The sequence below is a fragment of the Mobula hypostoma genome, chromosome 23, assembly GCF_963921235.1.
Source record: "Mobula hypostoma chromosome 23, sMobHyp1.1, whole genome shotgun sequence".
Lineage (NCBI taxonomy): Eukaryota > Metazoa > Chordata > Chondrichthyes > Myliobatiformes > Myliobatidae > Mobula > Mobula hypostoma.
Window position 1 is genome coordinate 3,232,940 of NC_086119.1, and position 19,956 is coordinate 3,252,895.

At 49.0% G+C, this 19,956-nt stretch overlaps 1 protein-coding gene across 1 annotated transcript in view; it reads left to right on the top strand.

Annotated features, from left to right (window-relative positions):
• The window catches only part of lrrc75a (leucine rich repeat containing 75A), a 50,220-nt gene that overhangs the window by 24,358 nt on the left and 5,906 nt on the right, over positions 1 to 19,956 (top strand). The window contains exons 2-3 of the mRNA XM_063031938.1: positions 11,680 to 11,808; positions 19,663 to 19,775. Coding sequence (XP_062888008.1) covers positions 11,680 to 11,808; positions 19,663 to 19,775 — 242 coding nt within the window. The remainder of the gene's footprint in view (positions 1 to 11,679; positions 11,809 to 19,662; positions 19,776 to 19,956) is intronic.

A 19,956-nucleotide genomic window follows, 5' to 3' on the forward strand; every position in this document is an offset into this window, starting at 1 on the left:
TTTCCAGGGCACAGGCCTGGGCAAGGTCGTATGGAAGACCGGCAGTCACCCATGCTGCAAGTCTCCCCTCTCCACGACACCGATGTTGTCCAAGGGAAGGGCACTAGGGCCGATACAGCTTGGCACCAGTGTCGTCGCAGAGCAATGTGTGGTTAAGTGCCTTGCTCAAGGACACAACACGCTGCCTCAGTTGAGGCTCGAACTAGCGACCTTCAGATCACTAAACCAATGCCTTAACCACTTGGCCACGCGCCAACACATGACTGGTCTATGTCAGTGTATAATGCTCAACACCAGATTCACACTGGGATTCAGTTTTATTTATTGCCCATACATTAAAACATGCAGTGAAATGTGTGTCTACGCCCACCTGGACAAGCCAGTGGGCACTGTGAGGGTCATGTTTTTTGACTTCTCCAGTGTGTTCAACACCATCCGCCCTGCTCTGCTGGGGGAGAAGCTGACAGCGATGCAGGTGGAAGCTTCCCTGGTATCATGGATTCTTGACTACCTGACTGGCAGACCACAGTACGTGTGCTTGCAACACTGTGTGTCCGACAGAGTGATCAGCAGCACTGGGGCTCCACAGGGGACTGTCTTGTCTCCCTTTCTCTTCACCATTTACACCTCGGACTTCAACTACTGCACAGAGTCTTGTCATCTTCAGAAGTTTTCGGATGACTCTGCCATAGTTCGATGCATCAGCAAGGGAGATGACATTGAATACAGGGCTATGGTAAGAAACTTCGTCACATGGTGTGAGCAGAATTATCTGCAGCTTAATGTGAAAAAGACTAAGAAGCTGGTGGTAGATCTGAGGAGAGCTAAGGTACCGGTGACCCCTGTTTCCATCCAGGGGGTCAGTGTGGACATGTGGAGGATTACAAATACCTGGGGATACGAATTGACAGTAAACTGGACTGGTCAAAGAACACTGAGGCTGTCTACAAGAAGGGTCAGAGCCATCTCTATTTCCTGAGGAGACTGAGGTCCTTTAACATCTGTCGGATGATGCTGAGGATGTTCTACGAGTCTGTGGTGGCCAGTGCGATCATGTTTGCTGTTGTGTGCTGGGGCAGCAGACACCAACAGAATCAATAAACTCATTCGTAAGGCCAGTGATGTTGTGGGGATGGAACTGGACTCTCTCACGATGGTGTCTGAAAAGAGGATGCTGTCTGAGTTGCATGCCATCTTGGACAATGTCTCCCATCCACTACATAATGTACTGAGTGGGCACAGGAGTACATTCAGCCAAGACTCATTCCACCGAGATGCAACACAGAGCGTCATAGGAAGTCATTCCTGCCTGTGGCCATCAAACTTTATAATTCCTCCCTTGGAGGGTCAGACACCCTAAGCCAATAGGCTGGTCCTGGACTTATTTCATAATTTACTGGCATAATTTACATATTACTATTTAACTATTTATGGTTCTATTACTATTTATTATTTATGGTGCAACTGTAATGAAAACCAATTTCCCCCGGGATCAATAAAGTATAACTATGACAATTTGTATTAACAGTCAGCACAAAGTTGTGCTGGGGACAGCCTGTACATGTCACGGTATATTTTGGCACTGACAGAGTATGCCAAAAAAGCTCGGCAGAACAACACAGGAGACAACCAAATGAAACGCAAACAGCAACAACACAACAGCAAGTCCCTCCCTGAAACATCCCGTTCTGCAATGCCTTTAACCTCTCATTCCGGTTCTCTGAGATACCCACCTGCTTCAAGCGAGCTTCAGTTATCATCCAGTAGCACTGACACCCACAGTGATGAAGTGTTTTGAGAGATTCATAATGAACTGTATCGACTCCTGCCTGCAAAGTGACTTGGATTTGCTCCAATTTACCTCCCGTGACTGCAGATGCCATCTGCAGTCAACCCTGGAACATCTGCACAGCAAAGATGTGTACATCAGGATGTTCTTTATTGACTACAGCTTGGCATTCAATAGCATCATCCCCTCAAAACTAATCAATGAGCTCCCAGACCTGGGCCTCAATACCTTCCTGTGCAACTGAATCTTCGATTTCCTCAACAGTCAGTTCGGATGATTGGCTACATCTCCACAATCTCCATCAGCACAGGTGCACCACAATGCTGTGTGCTCTGCTTGCTTTACACCTATGACTGTGAGGCTAAGCACAGCGCCAATGCCGTGCTGATGACACCACTGCCACTGGCTGAATCGAAGGTGGTGATGGATCAGCATACGGGGGGAGATTGGAAATCTGCCGGAGTGCTGCCACAACAACAACATCTCACTCAGTGTCAGCAGGACCAAAGAGATGATTACTGACTTCAGGAGGATGAAACCGGAGATCCGTGAGCCAGTCCTCGTCGGGGGATCAGGGGTGGGACGGAGTCAGCAACTTTAAAGTCTGTGGTGTGATCTATTCAGAGGATCTGTCTTGGGTCCGACACGAGCACCGTTATAAAGAAAACAGCAGCGCTTCTCCTTCATTGGGGGTAAGGTATTGATGTGGATGGAGAATTGGTTAGCAGACAGGAAGCAAAGAGTGGGAATAAACGGGACCTTTTCAGAATGGCAGGCGGTGACTAGTGGGGTACCGCAAGGCTCAGTGCTGGGACCCCAGTTGTTTACAATATATATTAATGACTTGGATGAGGGAATTAAATGCAGCATCTCCAAGTTTGCGGATGACACGAAGCTGGGCGGCAGTGTTAGCTGTGAGGAGGATGCTAAGAGGTTGCAGGGTGACTTGGATAGGTTGAGTGAGTGGGCAAATTCATGGCAGATGCAATCTAATGCGGATAAATGTGAAGTTATCCACTTTGGTGGCAAAAACAGAAAAACAGATTATCTGAATGGTGGCCGATTAGGAAAAGGGGAGGTGCAACGAGACCTGGGTGTCATTATACACCAGTCATTGAAAGTGGGCATGCAGGTACAGCAGGCAGTGAAAAAGGCGAATGGTATGCTGGCATTTATAGCGAGAGGATTCGAGTACAGGAGCAGGGAGGTACTACTGCAGTTGTACAAGGCCTTGGTGAGACCACACCTGGAGTATTGTGTGCAGTTTTGGTCCCCTAATCTGAGGAAAGACATCCTTGTCATAGAGGGAGTACAAAGAAGGTTCACCAGATTAATTCCTGGGATGGCAGGACTTTCATATCATGAAAGACTGGATGATCTAGGCTTATACTCATTGGAATTTAGAAGATTGAGGGGGGATCTGATTGAAACGTGTAAAATCCTAAAGGGATTGGACAGGCCAGATGCAGGAAGATTGTTCCTGATGTTGGGGAAGTCCAGAACGAGGGGCCACAGTTTGAGGATAAAGGGGAAGCCTTTTACGACTGAGATTAGGAAAAACTTCTTCACACAGAGAGTGGTGAATCTGTGGAATTCTCTGCCACAGGAAACAGTTGAGGCCAGTTCATTGGCTATATTTAAGAGGGAGTTAGATATGGCCCTTGTGGCTAAAGGGATCAGGGGGTATGGAGGGAAGGCTGGTACAGGGTTCTGAGTTGGATGGTCAGCCATGATCATACTGAATGGCAGTGCAGGCTCGAAGGGCCGAATGGCCTACTCCTGCACCTATTTTCAGCTGTGATGATTCAGCATGTCAGCTGAAACTTCCCTAATTTCTGTAGATGTGTGGTGGAGAGAATATTGATTGCCTGCATCATGACCTGGTATGGAAACACCAAAGCCCTTGAACGACAAAATCCTACAAAAAGTGGTGGATACAGCCCAATCTATCATGGGTGGAGAACTCCCCACCATTGAGCACATCTACATGAAACACTGTCTCAGGAAAGCAGCATCCATCATCAGGGACCCCCAACACCGAGGACGTGCCCTCTTCTCATTGCTGCCATCAGGAAGGAGGTACAGGAGGCTGAAGACACACATTCAATGATTTAAGAACAGCTTCTTCCCCTCCGCCATCCGATCCCTGGATGGACAATGAACCCATGAACACTTCCTCACTCGCTCTTTGCATGACTTGATTGATTAAATATTTCTTGTTGTGATGTGGAACTCAGTGTATTGCTCCCACAAAACAAAGTATTTCACAAGATATGCCGGGGATATTAAATCTGATTCTGATTTCTGAACTTGTCTGTCTACTACCCCAAACCTGAAGAAATAATTTCCCTTGCATCCACACTGACGTTGACCAATCCTTTTCCCACTTTCAAAGTGCCATTAAATGCTTTTAAGAACAGCTGCAACATTTTGTGATGACAGATCTCAGGTTGACAAGTCTGTAGTTAGACCATAAGACATAGCAGAATTAGGCCATTCAGCCCATCGAATCTGCTCTGTCATTCCATCAGGTCTGATCCCAGATCCCATTTAACCCCATACACCTGTCTTCTTGCCATATTTTTTGATACCCTGATTGGTCAGGAAACTATCAATTTTTGCTTTAAATATACCCACAGTCTTGGCTTTCTCATCTGTCTGTGGCAGAGCATTCCACAAATTTGCAACTCTGATGAAAAAAAATTCCTCCTTACCTAACTATACGAAGGATATCAGTAAGATTGAAAGAGTGCAGAGAAGATTTACTAGGATGTTGCCGGGTCTTCAGGAGTTGAGTTACAGGGAAAGATTGAACAGGTTAGGACTTTATTCCTTGGAGCGTAGAAGAATGAGGGGAGATTTGATAGAGGTTTATAAAATTGAGGGGTAGAAACAGAGTAAATGTGAATAGGCTCTTTCCACTTAGATTAGGAGAGGTGACTACGAGAGGACATGGCTTTAGGGTGAAAGGGGAAAGGTTTAGGGGGAACATTAGCGAGAGCTTCTTCACTCAGAGAGTGGTGGGAGTGTGGAACAAGCTGCCATCTGACGTGGTAAATGCGGGCTCACTCTTAAGAACAAATTGGATAGATACATGGATGGGAGAGGTCTGGAGGGTTATGGACTGGGTGCAGGTCAATGGGACTAGCGGAATAGTTTCGGCACAGACTAGAAGGGCCGAATGGCCTGTTTTCTGTGCTGTAGTGTTCTATGGTTCTGTTCTAAAAGGTCACCCCTCAATTTTGAGGCTGTGCCCTCTAGTTCTGGATACCCCCACCAGAGGAAGCATCCTCTCCACATCCACCTTATGTACCTGGGTAGAGAACTCCCCACCATTGAGCACATCTACATGAAACACTATCTCAGGAGTACCTGTTCAGTTCATCCGCCATTACTACCTCACCAGCATCATTTTCTGGTGGTCCAATGTCAACTCTCACCTCCCTTTTACTCTTTATATAACTGAAGAAAACTTTTAGTATCTTGCTTTATATTATTGACTAGTTTGCCCTCATATTTAATCTTTTCCTTTTTTATTGGCTTTTTTAGTTGCCTTTTGTGGGATTTTAAAAGCTTCCTAATCATACAACATCCCACTCACGTTTGCTACCTTATATGCCCTTTCCTTGCCTTTACAGAGTCCTTAACTTCCTTTAACTTCCCTAACTTCCCTTGTCAGCCTCAGTTGCCTACCCCTGCCATTTGAGAACAACTTCTGTGTGACATAACTATCCTGCGCCTTGTGAACTATTCCTAGAGACTTCAGTCACCTCTGTTCTGCCGTCATCCCCACCAGCATCCCCCTCCAATCCACCTGGGCAAACTCCTGTCAAGCCTCTGTACTGTAATTTCCTTTTTTCCATTATGATACTGATACATGTGACTTATGCTTCTCCCTCTCAAATTGCGGTATGAATTCAATCATATTATGATCACTGCCTCCTAAGGGTTCCTTTATCTTAAGCTCCCTCATAAAATCTGGATTATTACACAGCACCCAATCTAAGATAGCCTGTCCCCGAACTGGCTCAAACACAGGCTGCTCTAAAAATCCATTTCATTGGCATTGAACAATTTCCCCCTCTCACATTCTGACACCACCCTGATTTTCCCAATCCCCTTGCATATTGAAGTCCCCCATTACAATTGTGTCATTACCCTTATTACATGCCCTTTCCAGCTCCCTTTGCAATCTCAACCCCACATCTTGGCTACTATTTGGAGGCCTATATATGATTCCCATAGTGTTTTTTTACCCTTGAAATTTCTGTGCTCCCTCCACAAAGATTCATCATTCTCTGACCCTATGTCACTTCTTTCTGAAGATGCAATTCCTTCTCTTACCAACTGAACCACACCACCGCTTCTGCCTTCCCGCCTGTCCTTTCGATACAAAGTATATCCTTTGACGTTAAGCTCCCAACTATGGTCTTTCAGCCATGACTCAATGGTGCCCACACCGTCCTATCGACCAATCTCTAATGGCGCCACGAGTTCATCCACCTTATTCCAAATGCTACGTGTTATTTAAATACAGCACCTTCAGTCCTGCATTGTACACCTTTTTGAATTTTGCCTCAGTGGTACAATTGAACTCTTTGCTCTGTTTGCATTTACACCCAGTCATTGACTTGTCCTTCCTTACATTCATGTTACACCCCTCATCTACTTGTAAACCTGCTGGCTCATCCTCAGCTCTACCACACTGATTCCCATCCCCCTGATATTAGTTTAAACCACTCCCAACAGATCTTGTAAAACCTCCTCCAAGAATATTGGTCCCCCTCGGATTCAATACAACCCTTTCCTTTTGTACAAGTCACACTTGCCCCAGGAGAGGTCCCAATGATCCAGAAATCTGAATCCCTGCCCCCCTTCCAATTCTTCAGCCACGCATTTATCTGTCACCTCATTCTATTCTTATCCTCACTGTCGCGTGGCACAGGCACCAATCCCGTGATTACTACCCTTGAGGTCCTGCTTCTCAGCTTCCTTCCCAACTCCCTGTATTCTGTTTTCAGGACCTCCTCCCTTTTTCTACCTATGTGGTTGGTACCATTGTGTACCATGACCTCTGGCTGCTCACCCTCCCTTTTCAGGATATTGTGAACGTGTTCAGAAATGGCGCGGACCCTGGCACCTGGGAGGCAAACTACCACCCGTGTCTCCTTTCTGCATCCACAGAATTGCCCATCTGTCCCTCTAACCATAGAGACCCTATTTCTACTGTGATCTTCTTCATTTCCCTACCCTTCTGAGCTACAGGGCCAGACTCAGTGCCAGAGGCACAGTCACTGTTGTTTCCCCAGGTAGGTCGCCCCACCAACAGTACTCAAAATGAAGTACTTATTGTTGAAGGGAGCAACCATACAGGTGCTCTCCACTATCTGACGTTCACGTTCTCCCTTCCTTCTGACAATCATCCATTTATCTGTCTCCTGTAGCCTGGGGGTGACTACCTCCGTGTAGCTCCTGTCTATCACCGTCTCACTTTCCCTGACGAGCTGGAGGTCATCGAGCTGCAGCTCCAGTTCCCCAACATGGTCTCTAAGGAACTGCATCTCAATGTACCTGGTGCAGATGTGGCCATCGGGAAGGCTGGGAATCTCCTGGAAATCCCACATCTGACACCCGGAACAGAACACTGGCTCTGTAGACATCCCCCCGATTCTCTCTGGAGTTTAAAAATAAGGAAGGAAAGGAAAGGTACGTGACATCCAGAGTTTCTCCGGTTGGCGGACGATTTCCCTCCACGTCTCTCTGACGCAGTGGGGAACCGCATACGAGACAAGTTGCAGCAATGGTTTGCCATTGCCTTCTGGCGGGTGAGTTTCCAAAGAGATCACCAGCTCGTAACCCAGCACGGGTGGAAAGCGTGCAGGGGAGCCGACTGGCTGGATTCGAACCCGTGACCTTTCATCCCGAAGTCCGACGCTGATGCCACTACACCATCAGTCGAGTCAGAGTTAAATAAGAGATTAAGAAATAAACTTGCCTCTTTGCCTTGCATTCTCATGTTCTTGCCAAAGTCTGCCGAGCCAAGGCCTGACCACTCTGACTCAGGCCAGTCCCACCATGACTGCTGTGCTAGATGATGCTTTTTTTGTGGAGACAGTTTTCCAAGCTCCACTTTGGACCTGAGCGGGAACACAGCTCCTGCTTCTGTGCTGCTGTCCAGTCAGCTTTCTCTCTAGTTTCCCGCTTTCTACCTCAGACCCAGGATGTTTCTTAATGCCTCTTTCCTCTTCCTTGCCTAACTTTTTGATGTTTTGTTGAAACTGCCTGTGATATCTCTCCCCACCCCGCCCCCCAGCTGTTGAAAGGTGACATGAGAGGAGATTTTAGTTTGTATAATCATATGTACAGGGAAACATATTTGTTGTTTGCATCAAATCAAATCACTGAGGAGGGAGGGTGAGAGAAGGAAAGGGAAAAGGAGAGGAAGGTGGACATTTTCAGTGAAAAGATGAAAGATTAGCTTTATTTGTCACATGTACTCTGCTTCGACAGGCAGGTGATGGGTCACGTACCCTGGTGAGCCCTGTCCTGGGAGAGCTGAGCGGCTGAGATCTGATGGGCAGGAAGGCCGTTCTGCCGCGCTGTCGGGATCTTGCGTATTGAGCTGCTGCCACGTGATTGGCAGTTCAGATGTTTGCACTACCGAGCGGGTGTACAGGGGTACCGGCTAAAGAGGCCACTGAGGGTCAGCGAAAAGATCTGGGTTTGCCTGCAAATGTTTCACTGTTGAATGAGGGATGGTTGTATCTTTCTGAATTTATTCTCCCAAGCCACTGAAGGGCGTGGCCTAAAAAATCATCAATTTGACACCTCTCTGCTCCCTGACAATTAACCCACTCCCGATGACTCCTTGAAACAAGCTCTCCGATCTCCAGCCCCACTGAATGTGCTGCTCTCAGACAGCACGTGGCGGGTGTTCGTCGTGGAATCTTTTGTGCATTCCCGTGAGACCTGACGCGGGAACTCGGCCGATTAGAGCTCAGCGTCTCAGTGCCCCTCTGTTCCATCTGTCACGACAGGCAGAGGCCACTCATTTTCATTCTTCCGACGTGTTATTCCATGGCCACCTCGATCTCCATGATGAGACCACACCTCGTATTCCATCTGGGTAGCCTTAAGCCTAACGGCACGAACGTTGATTTCTCCAACTTCCGGTATTTCTTCCACCTTCCCACTCTCTCTTTTCCATTTCCCATTCTGAATCCCTCTCTCCTCCTCACTTGCCCATCACCTCCCTCTGTTTCCCTTCCTCCTTCCCTTTCTCCCAAGGTCTACTCTCCTCTCCTATCGGATTCCTCCTTCTTCAGTCCTTCACCTCTTCCACCAATCACCTTCCAGCTTTTTACTTCATCCCCCACACCTGGTTTAACCTATCACCTGCCAGCCTGTACTCTGACCCCGTACCCCATCACCCACCTTATTCTGGCTTCAAGTCCCAATGAGGGATCTCAGCCTGAAACATCGACTGTTTCTTCCCCTGCCCAACCTGCTGAGTCCCTCCAGTATTTTGTGCGTGTTGATTGGGGACAGGAGCAGGCTGTTCTTTTCCATCAGGTCTGATGGGCCTGGACATCACAGCGGGCGCTCAGCTGGGTCCTTCCACCCCTCATACTGCAAGGTCGTTTGATTCCAAACAACTGGGTTATTGATCATTACAGAATTCCTCTCTGGTGCTTCCTGCTCCCTCTCCTCCCCCACATTCCCCTTTTCCCAACTATGATTCCCCTCTCCCTGCCCCCTTCCCACTCTCAGTCCACAATAGAGACCCAAATCAGAATCAGGTTTATCATCACTCACACGTCATGAAATTAGGTTTTTCTTGCATCAGCAGTACAGTGCAATACATAAAATTACTTCAGTACTGTGCAAAAGTCTTAGGCACCTTATCTCTCTATAGAGATGATATATTTTAAATATATGATGTAAATAAAGACTTTTACACGGTTGTGTATGTATCTCTTATTGTAATTGTTTTATAATAAAATTTAGTTTACATTGATAATGGTTTATCAGTGTACTGCTGCCACCAAACAACGCATTTGGCGACGTGTCCGTGACATGAAACCAGATTCTGATTGTGAGGTGCAGCCTGGCCACTGGTTGTCACAGTGTGCAGGACCCCGGGAGGGTTTCGGCAGCAAGCTCGCGCTTGGGCTTGGGCATCTGAAGAATCCCCTTAAGAACGACCGGAGCTGAGACTGAAACGTGACAAAGGCGGAGAATAGGGGGACGGGGGTTGTTCCATGAGTTGAGACGGTGCGGACTGGGGACATAGTTTCTGATCTACAGGGGAGTGGACAGCATGCAATGCCCTGGGTGTGAGTGCCTGTGTGGGTGGGTGGGGAGACGGGAAAAAGACTCTAACCCCTTGGGAAAAGTACAGTAAGATTTATCAACGCCACCCTTTCAGTGGTGAATCTGTGCAGTTTTTTTGCTACAGGCGGCTATGAGGGCCAAGTCTTTATATTTAAGGCGGAGGTTGATAGATTCTGGATAAATCAGGGCATGAAGCGATACGGGCAGAAGGCAGGAGGGTGGGGCTGAGAGGAAAATTGGATCAGCCATGATGAAATGGTGGAGCAGACTCGATGGGCCAAATGGCCTAATTCTGCTCCTATAACGTATGGTCTAAAACATTTCCTGTCAGACACTCCTTTCCCTAGCGTCAATTTATAGACATACAATCAATCTATGCAAGTTATCTTAAGTATTTAAATTACTTTGTTTTAAAAATTATTTTTCTTGTCTTTATCTTGTTGTTTATTTTTGTGCTGCATCAGATCCAGAGTAACAATTATTTAGTTCTCATTTACACTCCTGTACTGGAAGTGACATTAAACAATCTTAAATCTTAAACAAGCAACAAAAAAAGGTAAAACAGCAAACCCTTTTTCTCTCACTCACTCAGCCACCCACTCACTCACTCACTCACTCACTCACTCACCCACCCACCCACCCACCCACCCACACTCACTCACTCACTCACTCACTCACTCACTCACTCACACCCACACACACTCACTCACTCACTCACCCACCCACACACCCACACAGCCAGGCCTCCAGTCACCGGTTCTTGGCCCCAGACTCCAATCACTGGCCTGGACTTGCAGACCTTTGACCTTTGGACATGCAGACCTCGGGGCTTCGAACTCCAGACTTACCAACTTTGATCTTCAACCTTTGGGCTTTGACCTCTGGGCGTCGACACCAGAATTTGCCAAATATGGGATTTTGACCTCTGAGCCTTAACCTCTGAACTCACACAGACTTTTGACCCCGCAACTCAGGGGAACACATTAACCTGAGGGGGAGGGGGTACTACTGGCTCCTGCCCCTGACTCCATTTATTGACCTCTAACGCCCCGTTACCCCTGTACCTGACCCCGAGCTTCCCATGCTGCTCCCAAAACCCAAAATCCAACCAAGTCTGAGCTGCAGGCTCGATGGAAGTCGCAGTGCAGCACCAGCGTGACCAGAAGTTTGATTTTGGCCAGGTGAGAATTTGGGAGCCCTTCAGTCCCAGAATCTGGGATACGTGTGGGTCTTTTCCCACCGACTCCCCTACTGGGGACTGAACAGAGTGAATCCCTCTTTTCCCACGGACTCCCGTACTGGGAACTGAACAAAGTGAATACCCCTCTTCCCACCGACTCCCATACTGGGAACTGAACAGAGTGAACCTCTCCCTCTTTTCCCACCGACTCCCGTACTGGGAACTGAACAGGGAGAACCTCGGGATCTTACCATGCATGGCAGAGGGTCTCAGACAGATCAGTCCTGGTGGGATAGGTTTGATGGGCCAAATGGCCTACTGCTGTCTCCCTGCGAGGTTCCAGGTCTGTGATTTGCTGCTAATTTTTCTGCCACAGGACCTGGGCATGGAGTCGACCTCGCTGGACAGCGTGCTGTGCCGATACGCCAGCTTCCGAAACCTGGTGGATCCCATCACGCACGAGCTGATCATCAGTCTGGCCCGTTATATCCACTGCCCCAAACCGGTAAGGAACCGACGTTGAGCCATGTACTGATTCTTCCGAGAGAGGGAAGCTGAGAGGTGACTAGCTAGGGGTCTCGGGTAAGACAGAGATCAAAAACGCAGGAGGTCCTGCAGATGCTTGAAATCCAAAGCAATTCTCACAAAATACTGGAGGAACTCAGCAGGTCAGGCAGCCTCTGTGGAGAGGAGCCAACAGCTGACGTTTCAGGCTGAAACCCTTCATCTAAAGATCGAGTGGGCAGCCAGAGAGCTTTTCCTGGGATGGAAATGGGTAATACCGAGGGGCATAATTTGGTGGGAAGTGTCGGGGGGATGTCAGAGGTGGGTGTTTTACAGAGTGGTGGGTGTGTGGAATGCCCTGCCAGGGGTGGTGGGAGAGGCAGTGGGGAGATTTAAGAGACTGTGATGTTAGAAAAATGGAGCCTATGAGGAGGGAAGGGTGAGATTGATCTTGGAGTGGGTTGACACAGCATTGTGGGCCGAAGGGCCTGTATGTTGCTATACCATTTATGTTGTGCTGGGGGCAGCCTGCAAGGTCACCACGTTCCCGGTGCCAACTTAACGTCCACAGCTTACTGACACTAGCATGTACGACTTTGGAACGTGGGAGGAAACCGGAGCACCCGGAGGAAACCCACGCAGTCACAGGGAGAACGTACAAACTCCTTACAGACAGCAGCAGGATCGAACCCATGTCGCTGACACGACAGAGTTGGCACACTCCCAGCTTCCCAGGGATGTGTGCTGCTGGCAAGCCTGAATCCCTGTCTGCTGGCCTTGGTTCGGTGCAGTTTTTGAGACAAGGGCCACAGTCCTTCAGAGGAAGCATTAACCCGGTGGCAACACACAGACAACGCTGCAGGAACTCAGCAGGTCAGGCAGCATCTATGGAGAAGGAGCAGGGGGTATCGATGGGAACAGAGGGGGACATCTGGGAAAGGTGAGGTCCTTGGGCTGCAGTGACTGTAGATAGTAAAAATTATATTTTAATATGAAGCTAATCAAGTTATCAAGCCTTGATTATTATATAGTATTTCGCTGTTGAGTGCATTTTTGTTTAAAAAAAATATGGAGGGAGAGAAAACCGTCTGAGACCATATTCCTTCATCAGGACTGAGGGAGTTGGAAGGGAAAGGTATCCTTCCTTTCCGGTCCCGGTGAAAGGTCTCGGCCTGAAACTTTGACTGCTTATTCCCCTCCATAGATGCTGCCTGACCTGCTGAACTGTGTGTGTGTTGGTGAGTGTGTGTGTGTGTGTGTGGGTTTGACTGCTTATTCCCCTCCATAGATGCTGCCTGACCTGCTGAACTGTGTGTGTGTTGGTGAGTGTGTGTGTGTGTGTGTGGGTGTGTGTTTGTGTGTGGGTGGGTGTGTGTGTTGGTGTGTGTGTGGGTGGGGGTGTGTGTCTGTGTGTGTGTGGGTGTGTGTGTGGGTGGGTGTGTGTGTTGGTGTGTGTGGGTGTGTGTCTGTGTGTGTGTGGGTGTGTGTGTGTGTGGGTGGGTGTGTGTGTTGGTGTGTGTGTGGGTGTGTGTGTGTTGGTGTGTGTGTGGGTGTGTGTGTGTGTGTGTCTGTGTGTGTGTGGGTGTGTTTGTGTGTGTGTGTGTGTGTGTGGGTGTGTTTGTGTGTGTGTGGGTGTGTGGGGCTGAAGGCTTCCAGCATTTCTGAAATCACTTGTCTCTGTTAACCCAATACTCCTCACCTTGCATTTCGAGTTGAGAAGTTGGTTGCACAGACGGGGGAAATTGAGTTTTCAGTATATCGGTTTGGTTGGGGCTATGACGTCGGTGTTGAAGCCAGGCCATTGACTGGACTCTTTCTCCTATGTCAGCCAGCCGTGCCCTGCCCCCGATGGGGTATCTGGCCTCGGGAATGCGGGCCAGGACGTGGGACGTCTCTGAGCCGGGCAGACTGAATGCTGGAACATCTCGAGGCGGAAAACCGTCCCCTGCCCTGGCTAACAGGCCTTCGAGAGGCCGAATGGCCCTCTCCCATAAAATGATGTGTTCGCCATTCAGAAAGCAAGCAGGGAGTTTTCTGGCATCCAGTCAGTGCTGTGCCTGGGTGGTTTTACCACTGCCTCAGCTCCTGAGTGGCGGTGGGTGGGCTTTGACCTGTCAGGGTCACAGGTCAGGGGTCAGGGGTGCAGGTGGAAGTTGGCTGGGTCAGGTCTGCATGTGAGGGCTCTGCTGGGAAAGTACTACCTTCGAGTCCCTCAACTGCCAGGGACTGAACCAGGGAATGCGGGGAAATCGGAGGGGTGGGGGGAGTGGGGAAGAAGAACGTGAGGTTAAATAGAAACTAATAGGAAAGAACCACACGTTCAGGGGTGTATGTCCAGGGATGTGTGGTGTGCACACAGCGCCTCCTGCAGTACAATACAGGGATTGCAGACATGCCCAGGGACAGAGACACGCAGTCGCCTGTTAAGTCAGACAACTTAAGGCCAGGGCTGTGCCCTGAACTGTCGGCTGGTGTGTGACCTTGCTCTGGCCCCATCCCTGGCTGTGTGAGTAATCTGGGATGAGCGCATTCTGAGCCGCTCCCTGTGCCCAGGGAGCGAGAGGCCAGCTGGTACCAGCAATAATGCAGCTGACAGCTGTCTGGGAGCAGTGCTGCGGGTTCCCGGCTGTCTGCCAGGACCCCCGTCTGCCTCAGACCCCTCCAGCAGTTTCTGGCACATCCCTGTCACTGGACACCCCAGGACTGATCCTGTTCCACTGAGCCCCACACTTTGTAATCCTGCCCTGACACTGGACCGGACTGGACTAGACTAAAGGCTCTCCCATCGGAGATTCCTGTTGGGTCCGTTGTCCCAGAGAGTAGGGAGATTCCCTGGACTGAGGACAGTCGTTCAGCATGATCTCAGGCCCTTCAGCACAACCGGTCCATGCTGTCTGTGACTGTAGCGCAGGGAGCGAGTGGCATTTGCCTGCATTTGGACCGAAGCCCTCTGCACCTTTCCAATCCATGTCGTCTCTCCTCGAGTCCTGATGAAGGGTCTCGACCTGAAACATTGACTGTTTCCTCTTTTCCAATGATGCTGCCTGGCCTGCTGAGCTCCTCCAGCATTTTGAGTGTGTTGCTTCCTTATTTAACTTTCATCAGGAATTTAGTGGGTTATAGTTTTGCTCCTGAATTAGCTGAGGTTCTTTGAAATCGGAATCCTTGGCCATGGAGGCTGCCTTCTTGCATCAGTACTCCATGTAGACGTGCTCAGTGGTGGGGAGGGCTTTGCCAGTGACGGACTGGGCTGTATCCACTACTTTCTACAGCCTGTTCCGTTCCTGGGCTTTGGTGTTTCCATACCAGGCTGTGATGCAACCAGTCAGGAGACTCTCCACTGTGCATCTATAGGAGTTTGTCACAGTTTTCGGTGACGCGCTGAATCTGCACAAACCTCAAGAAAGCAGAGGTGTGTCGTACTCTCTCTGTGATAGCTCTTACGGCTGGTGCCAAGACAGATCTCAGATATGTTAACTCCAATAAATTTAAAGACACTGACTCTCCCCATCTCCCATCCTCTAATGAGGACTGGCTTAAAGACCCCCAGTTTCTTCCTCCTGCAATCAATAATCAGCTCTTTGTTTTTGCCGACTTTGAGTGAGATTTTGTTGTAGCACCGTTCAACTGGATTTTCCGTCTCCCTCCTGTGTGCTGATTCTAAAGCTGTAGCAGTGTCTCGACATGGGAAAAATCACTTGTTGCTTCAATAATGCACCCCTTTTAAAGTTGCATTATTTTCCCCTCGTTTAGTTGAGGTGCCTAAATGATCTCTTCAACTTCTGTCAGAAATCCGTTAAACTTGTCTCTAGTGAAATCTGACCTCATCTCTTGCACAGCTTTGGTCTCAATGCTCTGAGGTCGAATCCATGGCTTTGCAAGGTTCAGTTATCAGGTGGCATTGTCAGCTATTTATTGAAATATTTGGAGGATAATCTGCCTTTTGATCCACATTAAACTCCAGGTTCAGAAGTTCAAAGAACATGTATGTCACCATGAGGTTCATTTTCTTGCAGGAATACTCAATTAATCAATTACCATAGTAGGATCAATGAAAGACCACAACAACAGGATGGACAAAAACCAGAATGCAAAAGAAAAAAGGAAAATAATAATAATAATAATAAAAAACAAATAATGAGTCCATTGGTTGTGGGAACAGATAGAGTGAGTGAAGTTAACCGCTCTGTTCAGGAGCCTGATAGTTAAGAGGTAATAACTGTTCCTGAACCGGGTGGTGTGGGTCCTGAGGCTCTCGTACCATCTTCCTGATGGCAGCAGTGAGAAGGGAGCATGGCCTGGGTGGTGGGAGTCTCTGATGAAGGCTGCTTTCCTGCACCAACTACACCTGCACTATAGGGAACTGGGGCTGAAATTCAGACCTTGCACGGATGATAAATGTTTGTAGCTATGGGTTAGATATTTTTGATCAAGGTTAAGGGAGCTAGCATGAGGCTGATGGTATGAATGGAAATTGGTGTTGCAGATTGGCGCTGTTTCTCTACAGATTGGTCTGTGAGACCGTACAGAATTACTGTGAGCTCAGGGCTCGCAGTTGGTGTGAATGAGGGCGTGCTGTAGTGTGTGTGCGCGCTGCCAGGACCCCTTGGGGAAGGGCTGGGACATCCGGAGTTCAAGGGTTGATGGATTTTATCGGTCTGTGTTTAGCCCCCAGTGGCACAGAGGAGACTTGGCTGCCAGTGAGGAGGAGGTGTGGTGTTCACTATTGACAGGAACTCTCCAAAGATGAGCACTGTACATCGAAACGTATGGCCAGTGACCAGCACTGTCCGAGGACTGCGTTGGGCAGCCTGCAGGAGTCCACTGCCAACACAGCAGTTTGCCGACCCTCACCGGTCTGTCTTCAGCATGTGGGAGGAAACCCAAGCCGTCACGGGGACTGCGTTCAAACTCCCGACAGATATGGCAGGACTCGAGCCCAATTTTGGGCACTGTGAAGTGTCACACTAATTGTTACACTGCCCTGTTCAGTTGGTGCACGTGAGAGGTTGTACCTCGGGACAGTGAGAGCCCAGCACTGCCGGGTTCGGGCATCTGGGATCGTGGAACAGAATCGGGGGGTGGGGTAGGGGTAGGGGCCTGTGGCTGGAGGCTGAGGGGGGGGGGGACAGTTGTACTGCAGTCCGACTGCCCCAGTAATGAAGCAGGGCACCTCTTCCCCACCCCACCTCCACCCTCAGAGTGAGTGGTTTACAACAGAGAACAATGCAACACAGAAACAGGCCCTTCGGCCCACAATGTTGTGCTGAACCAATTAAATTAGTAATCAAATGACTGAACTAATCTCTTCTGCATTCACAATATCCATATCCTTCCATTTTCCTCACATTCGTGTGCCAATCTAAACGTCTGTTAGAAGTCCCTAATGTATCTGCGTCTACCACCACCCCAGGCCCTCGCCACCCTCCGTGTTTTTAAAAACAATCTTGCCCCTCCCATCTCCTTTGAAATGACCCCCTCTCACCTTAAATGCATGTCCTCTGGTATTAGACATTTCAACTCATGGAACATATCAGATTTTGTCTGTTCTATCTGTGCCTCTCATAATCTTATGAACCTCAATCAGATCTCCCTCAGCCTCCGTCACTCCAGAGAAAACAACCCAAGTTTGTCCAACCGCTCGTTACAGCACGTGCCCTCTAATCCGGGCAGCATCCTGGTGACCTCTTCTGCACCCTCTCCAAAGCCTCACATCCTTCCTATAGTGGGTAACCAGAACTGTACACAATACTCCAGATGCAGCCCAACTAGAGTTTACAAAACTGCAAAATAACTTCCTGACTTTTGAACTCAGTGCCTCGACTGATAAAGGGCAAACATTCCGTACGCCATCTTAACCACCCAATCAACCTGTGTAGACCAATGGTTTGCATCGACGTAGGTTTACACTGACGATTCTGTGGAGGATGTGGAAGCTTTGAGAGGGTTTGGAATGAAGCGAGGGACCTGGGTGGGCACACGAGGAGGGGATACAGAGTGAATGCAGTCAATAGGAGGTGCAAGCTGGGACAGATGTGTTTGTTCAGAGATACAGTACGGTAACAGGCCCTGCTGGGCCCACGCTGCCCAATTGCACCCAAATGACCCGTTAACCATCGGTCTGTGGACTGTGGGAAGAAACAGGAGCACCTGGGGGAAACCCACATGGTCACAGGGAGAATGTACCAACTCCTTACAGACTGACGGGAATTGGAAGCTGGGTTGCTGCTGCTGTGAGTGTCTGTGCTCATCGCTACACTACCCACAACTTCCCTCTTTAACACAGTCCCTCAACATCCCCAAAACGGTTTCTGCACCGTTTCTAGTGTAATAACATCCTTCCTATAGCCGGGTGTACAAAGCTGAACACAATATTCTGTAACTGCAACACCCTACCTCTGTATGTTGGACTGAGGAGGTGGGGGAAGGAAATGCTGATCAGCTGGGATTCGATTGGAACTGGTCTCGATCCCGGATCTAATCAGCTGGGATCCCCATTGGAACTGGTCTCGATCCTGGATCTAATCAGCTGGGATCCCCATTGGAACTGGTCTCGATCCCGGATCTAATCAGCTGGGATCCCCGTTGGAACTGGTCTCGATCCCGGATCTAATCAGCTGGGATCCCCGTTGGAACTGGTCTCGATCCCGGATCTAATCAACTGGGATCCCCATTGGAACTGGTCTCGATCCCGGATCTAATCAGCTGGGATCCCCATTGGAACTGGGCCCACTGGTCTTGTTCCTGGAGCTGTGGTTTGTTGGCCTCAAAGTTCAAAATAAATTCATAATCAAACTAGACATTGGGCCAGACACACCCTGAGGTTAATTTTCTTGTGGGCATTCACAGTAAATACAAAGCAACACAGAAGAATCCATGAAAGGCTACAAAACAATATGGACAAACTCCCCATGTATAAACTGCAAATACAAAAACACACAAAAAACAAATATCGATAAATAAATAACAATAAATATTGAGAACACGAGCTGTAACGTCCTGAGCAGGGAGTCCATAGGTTGTGAGGACAGTTCAGTGATGGGGTGAGTGAAGTTATCCACACTGGTTCAGGACCCTGCTGGCTGAGGGGTGATAACTGTTCTTGAACCTGGTGGTGTGAGGCTGCTATACCTTGTCCCTAATGGCAGCCGTGAGAACGGGGCGTGTTCTGGGTGGTGGGGGACCCTGATGATGGAAGCTCTTTTCCTGTGCCAGTGCTCCATGTAGATGTGCTCAATGGTGGGGGAGATTTAACCGTGACGGACTGGGCCATATCCAATACTCATTCCCTGGAACCTCGAGCCCACTGCCCCGGGAGTGAAAGGGTTACCGTATGAGGAACGTCTGGCAGCTCTTGGGCTGTATTCCCTGAAGTTCAGGAGAATGAGGCGGGGAATCTCATAGAAACACTTTGAATGTTAAAAGGCCTGAACAGATTAGATATGGCAAAGTTATTTCCCATGGTAGTGGAGTCCAGGACAAGAGGGCACGACTTCAGGATTGAAGGACATCCATTTAGAACTGAGATGCGGAGAAATCACTTTAGTCAGAGGTTGGTAAATCTGTGGAATTTGTTGCCATGAATGGCTGTGGAGGCCAAGTCATTGGGTGTGTTTAAGGCAGAGATAGATTAGGTTCTTGATTAGTCAGGGCATCAAAGGGTATGGGGCGAAGGCAGGGGAGTGGGGATGACTGGAAGAATTGGATCAGCCCATGGTTGAATAGTGGAGCAGACTCGATGGGCTGAATGGCCTACTTCTGCTCCTATATCTTATGGTCTTGTGGTCTATTCTTGGCAGCTGCACCACCGCTCTGTCGACAGTGAGTGACCGCTGCACTGTGTTATTGTTTTCAGGAGGGGGACTCGTCGGGAGGCCTGGAGAGGATCGGCCGGCAGCTGACCCACCACCTGAGCCCACACTCACAGTACAGACGCCAGGGATTCCTCAAGCGAAAGCCTCAGGCCTGGTAATCCCCGCCACTCGCTCCTTCTCAACGTGTCTCTGCACCTTCCTTCCATCAGGCACCGGAACAGAATTCGGCCAAAAAAAAAATTCTTCCTCATCTCTTTTGTGAATGCATGCCCCTCTATTCTGAGGTTGTGCCCTCTGATCTGAGATTCACCCACTGTAGATCCTCTCCATATCCA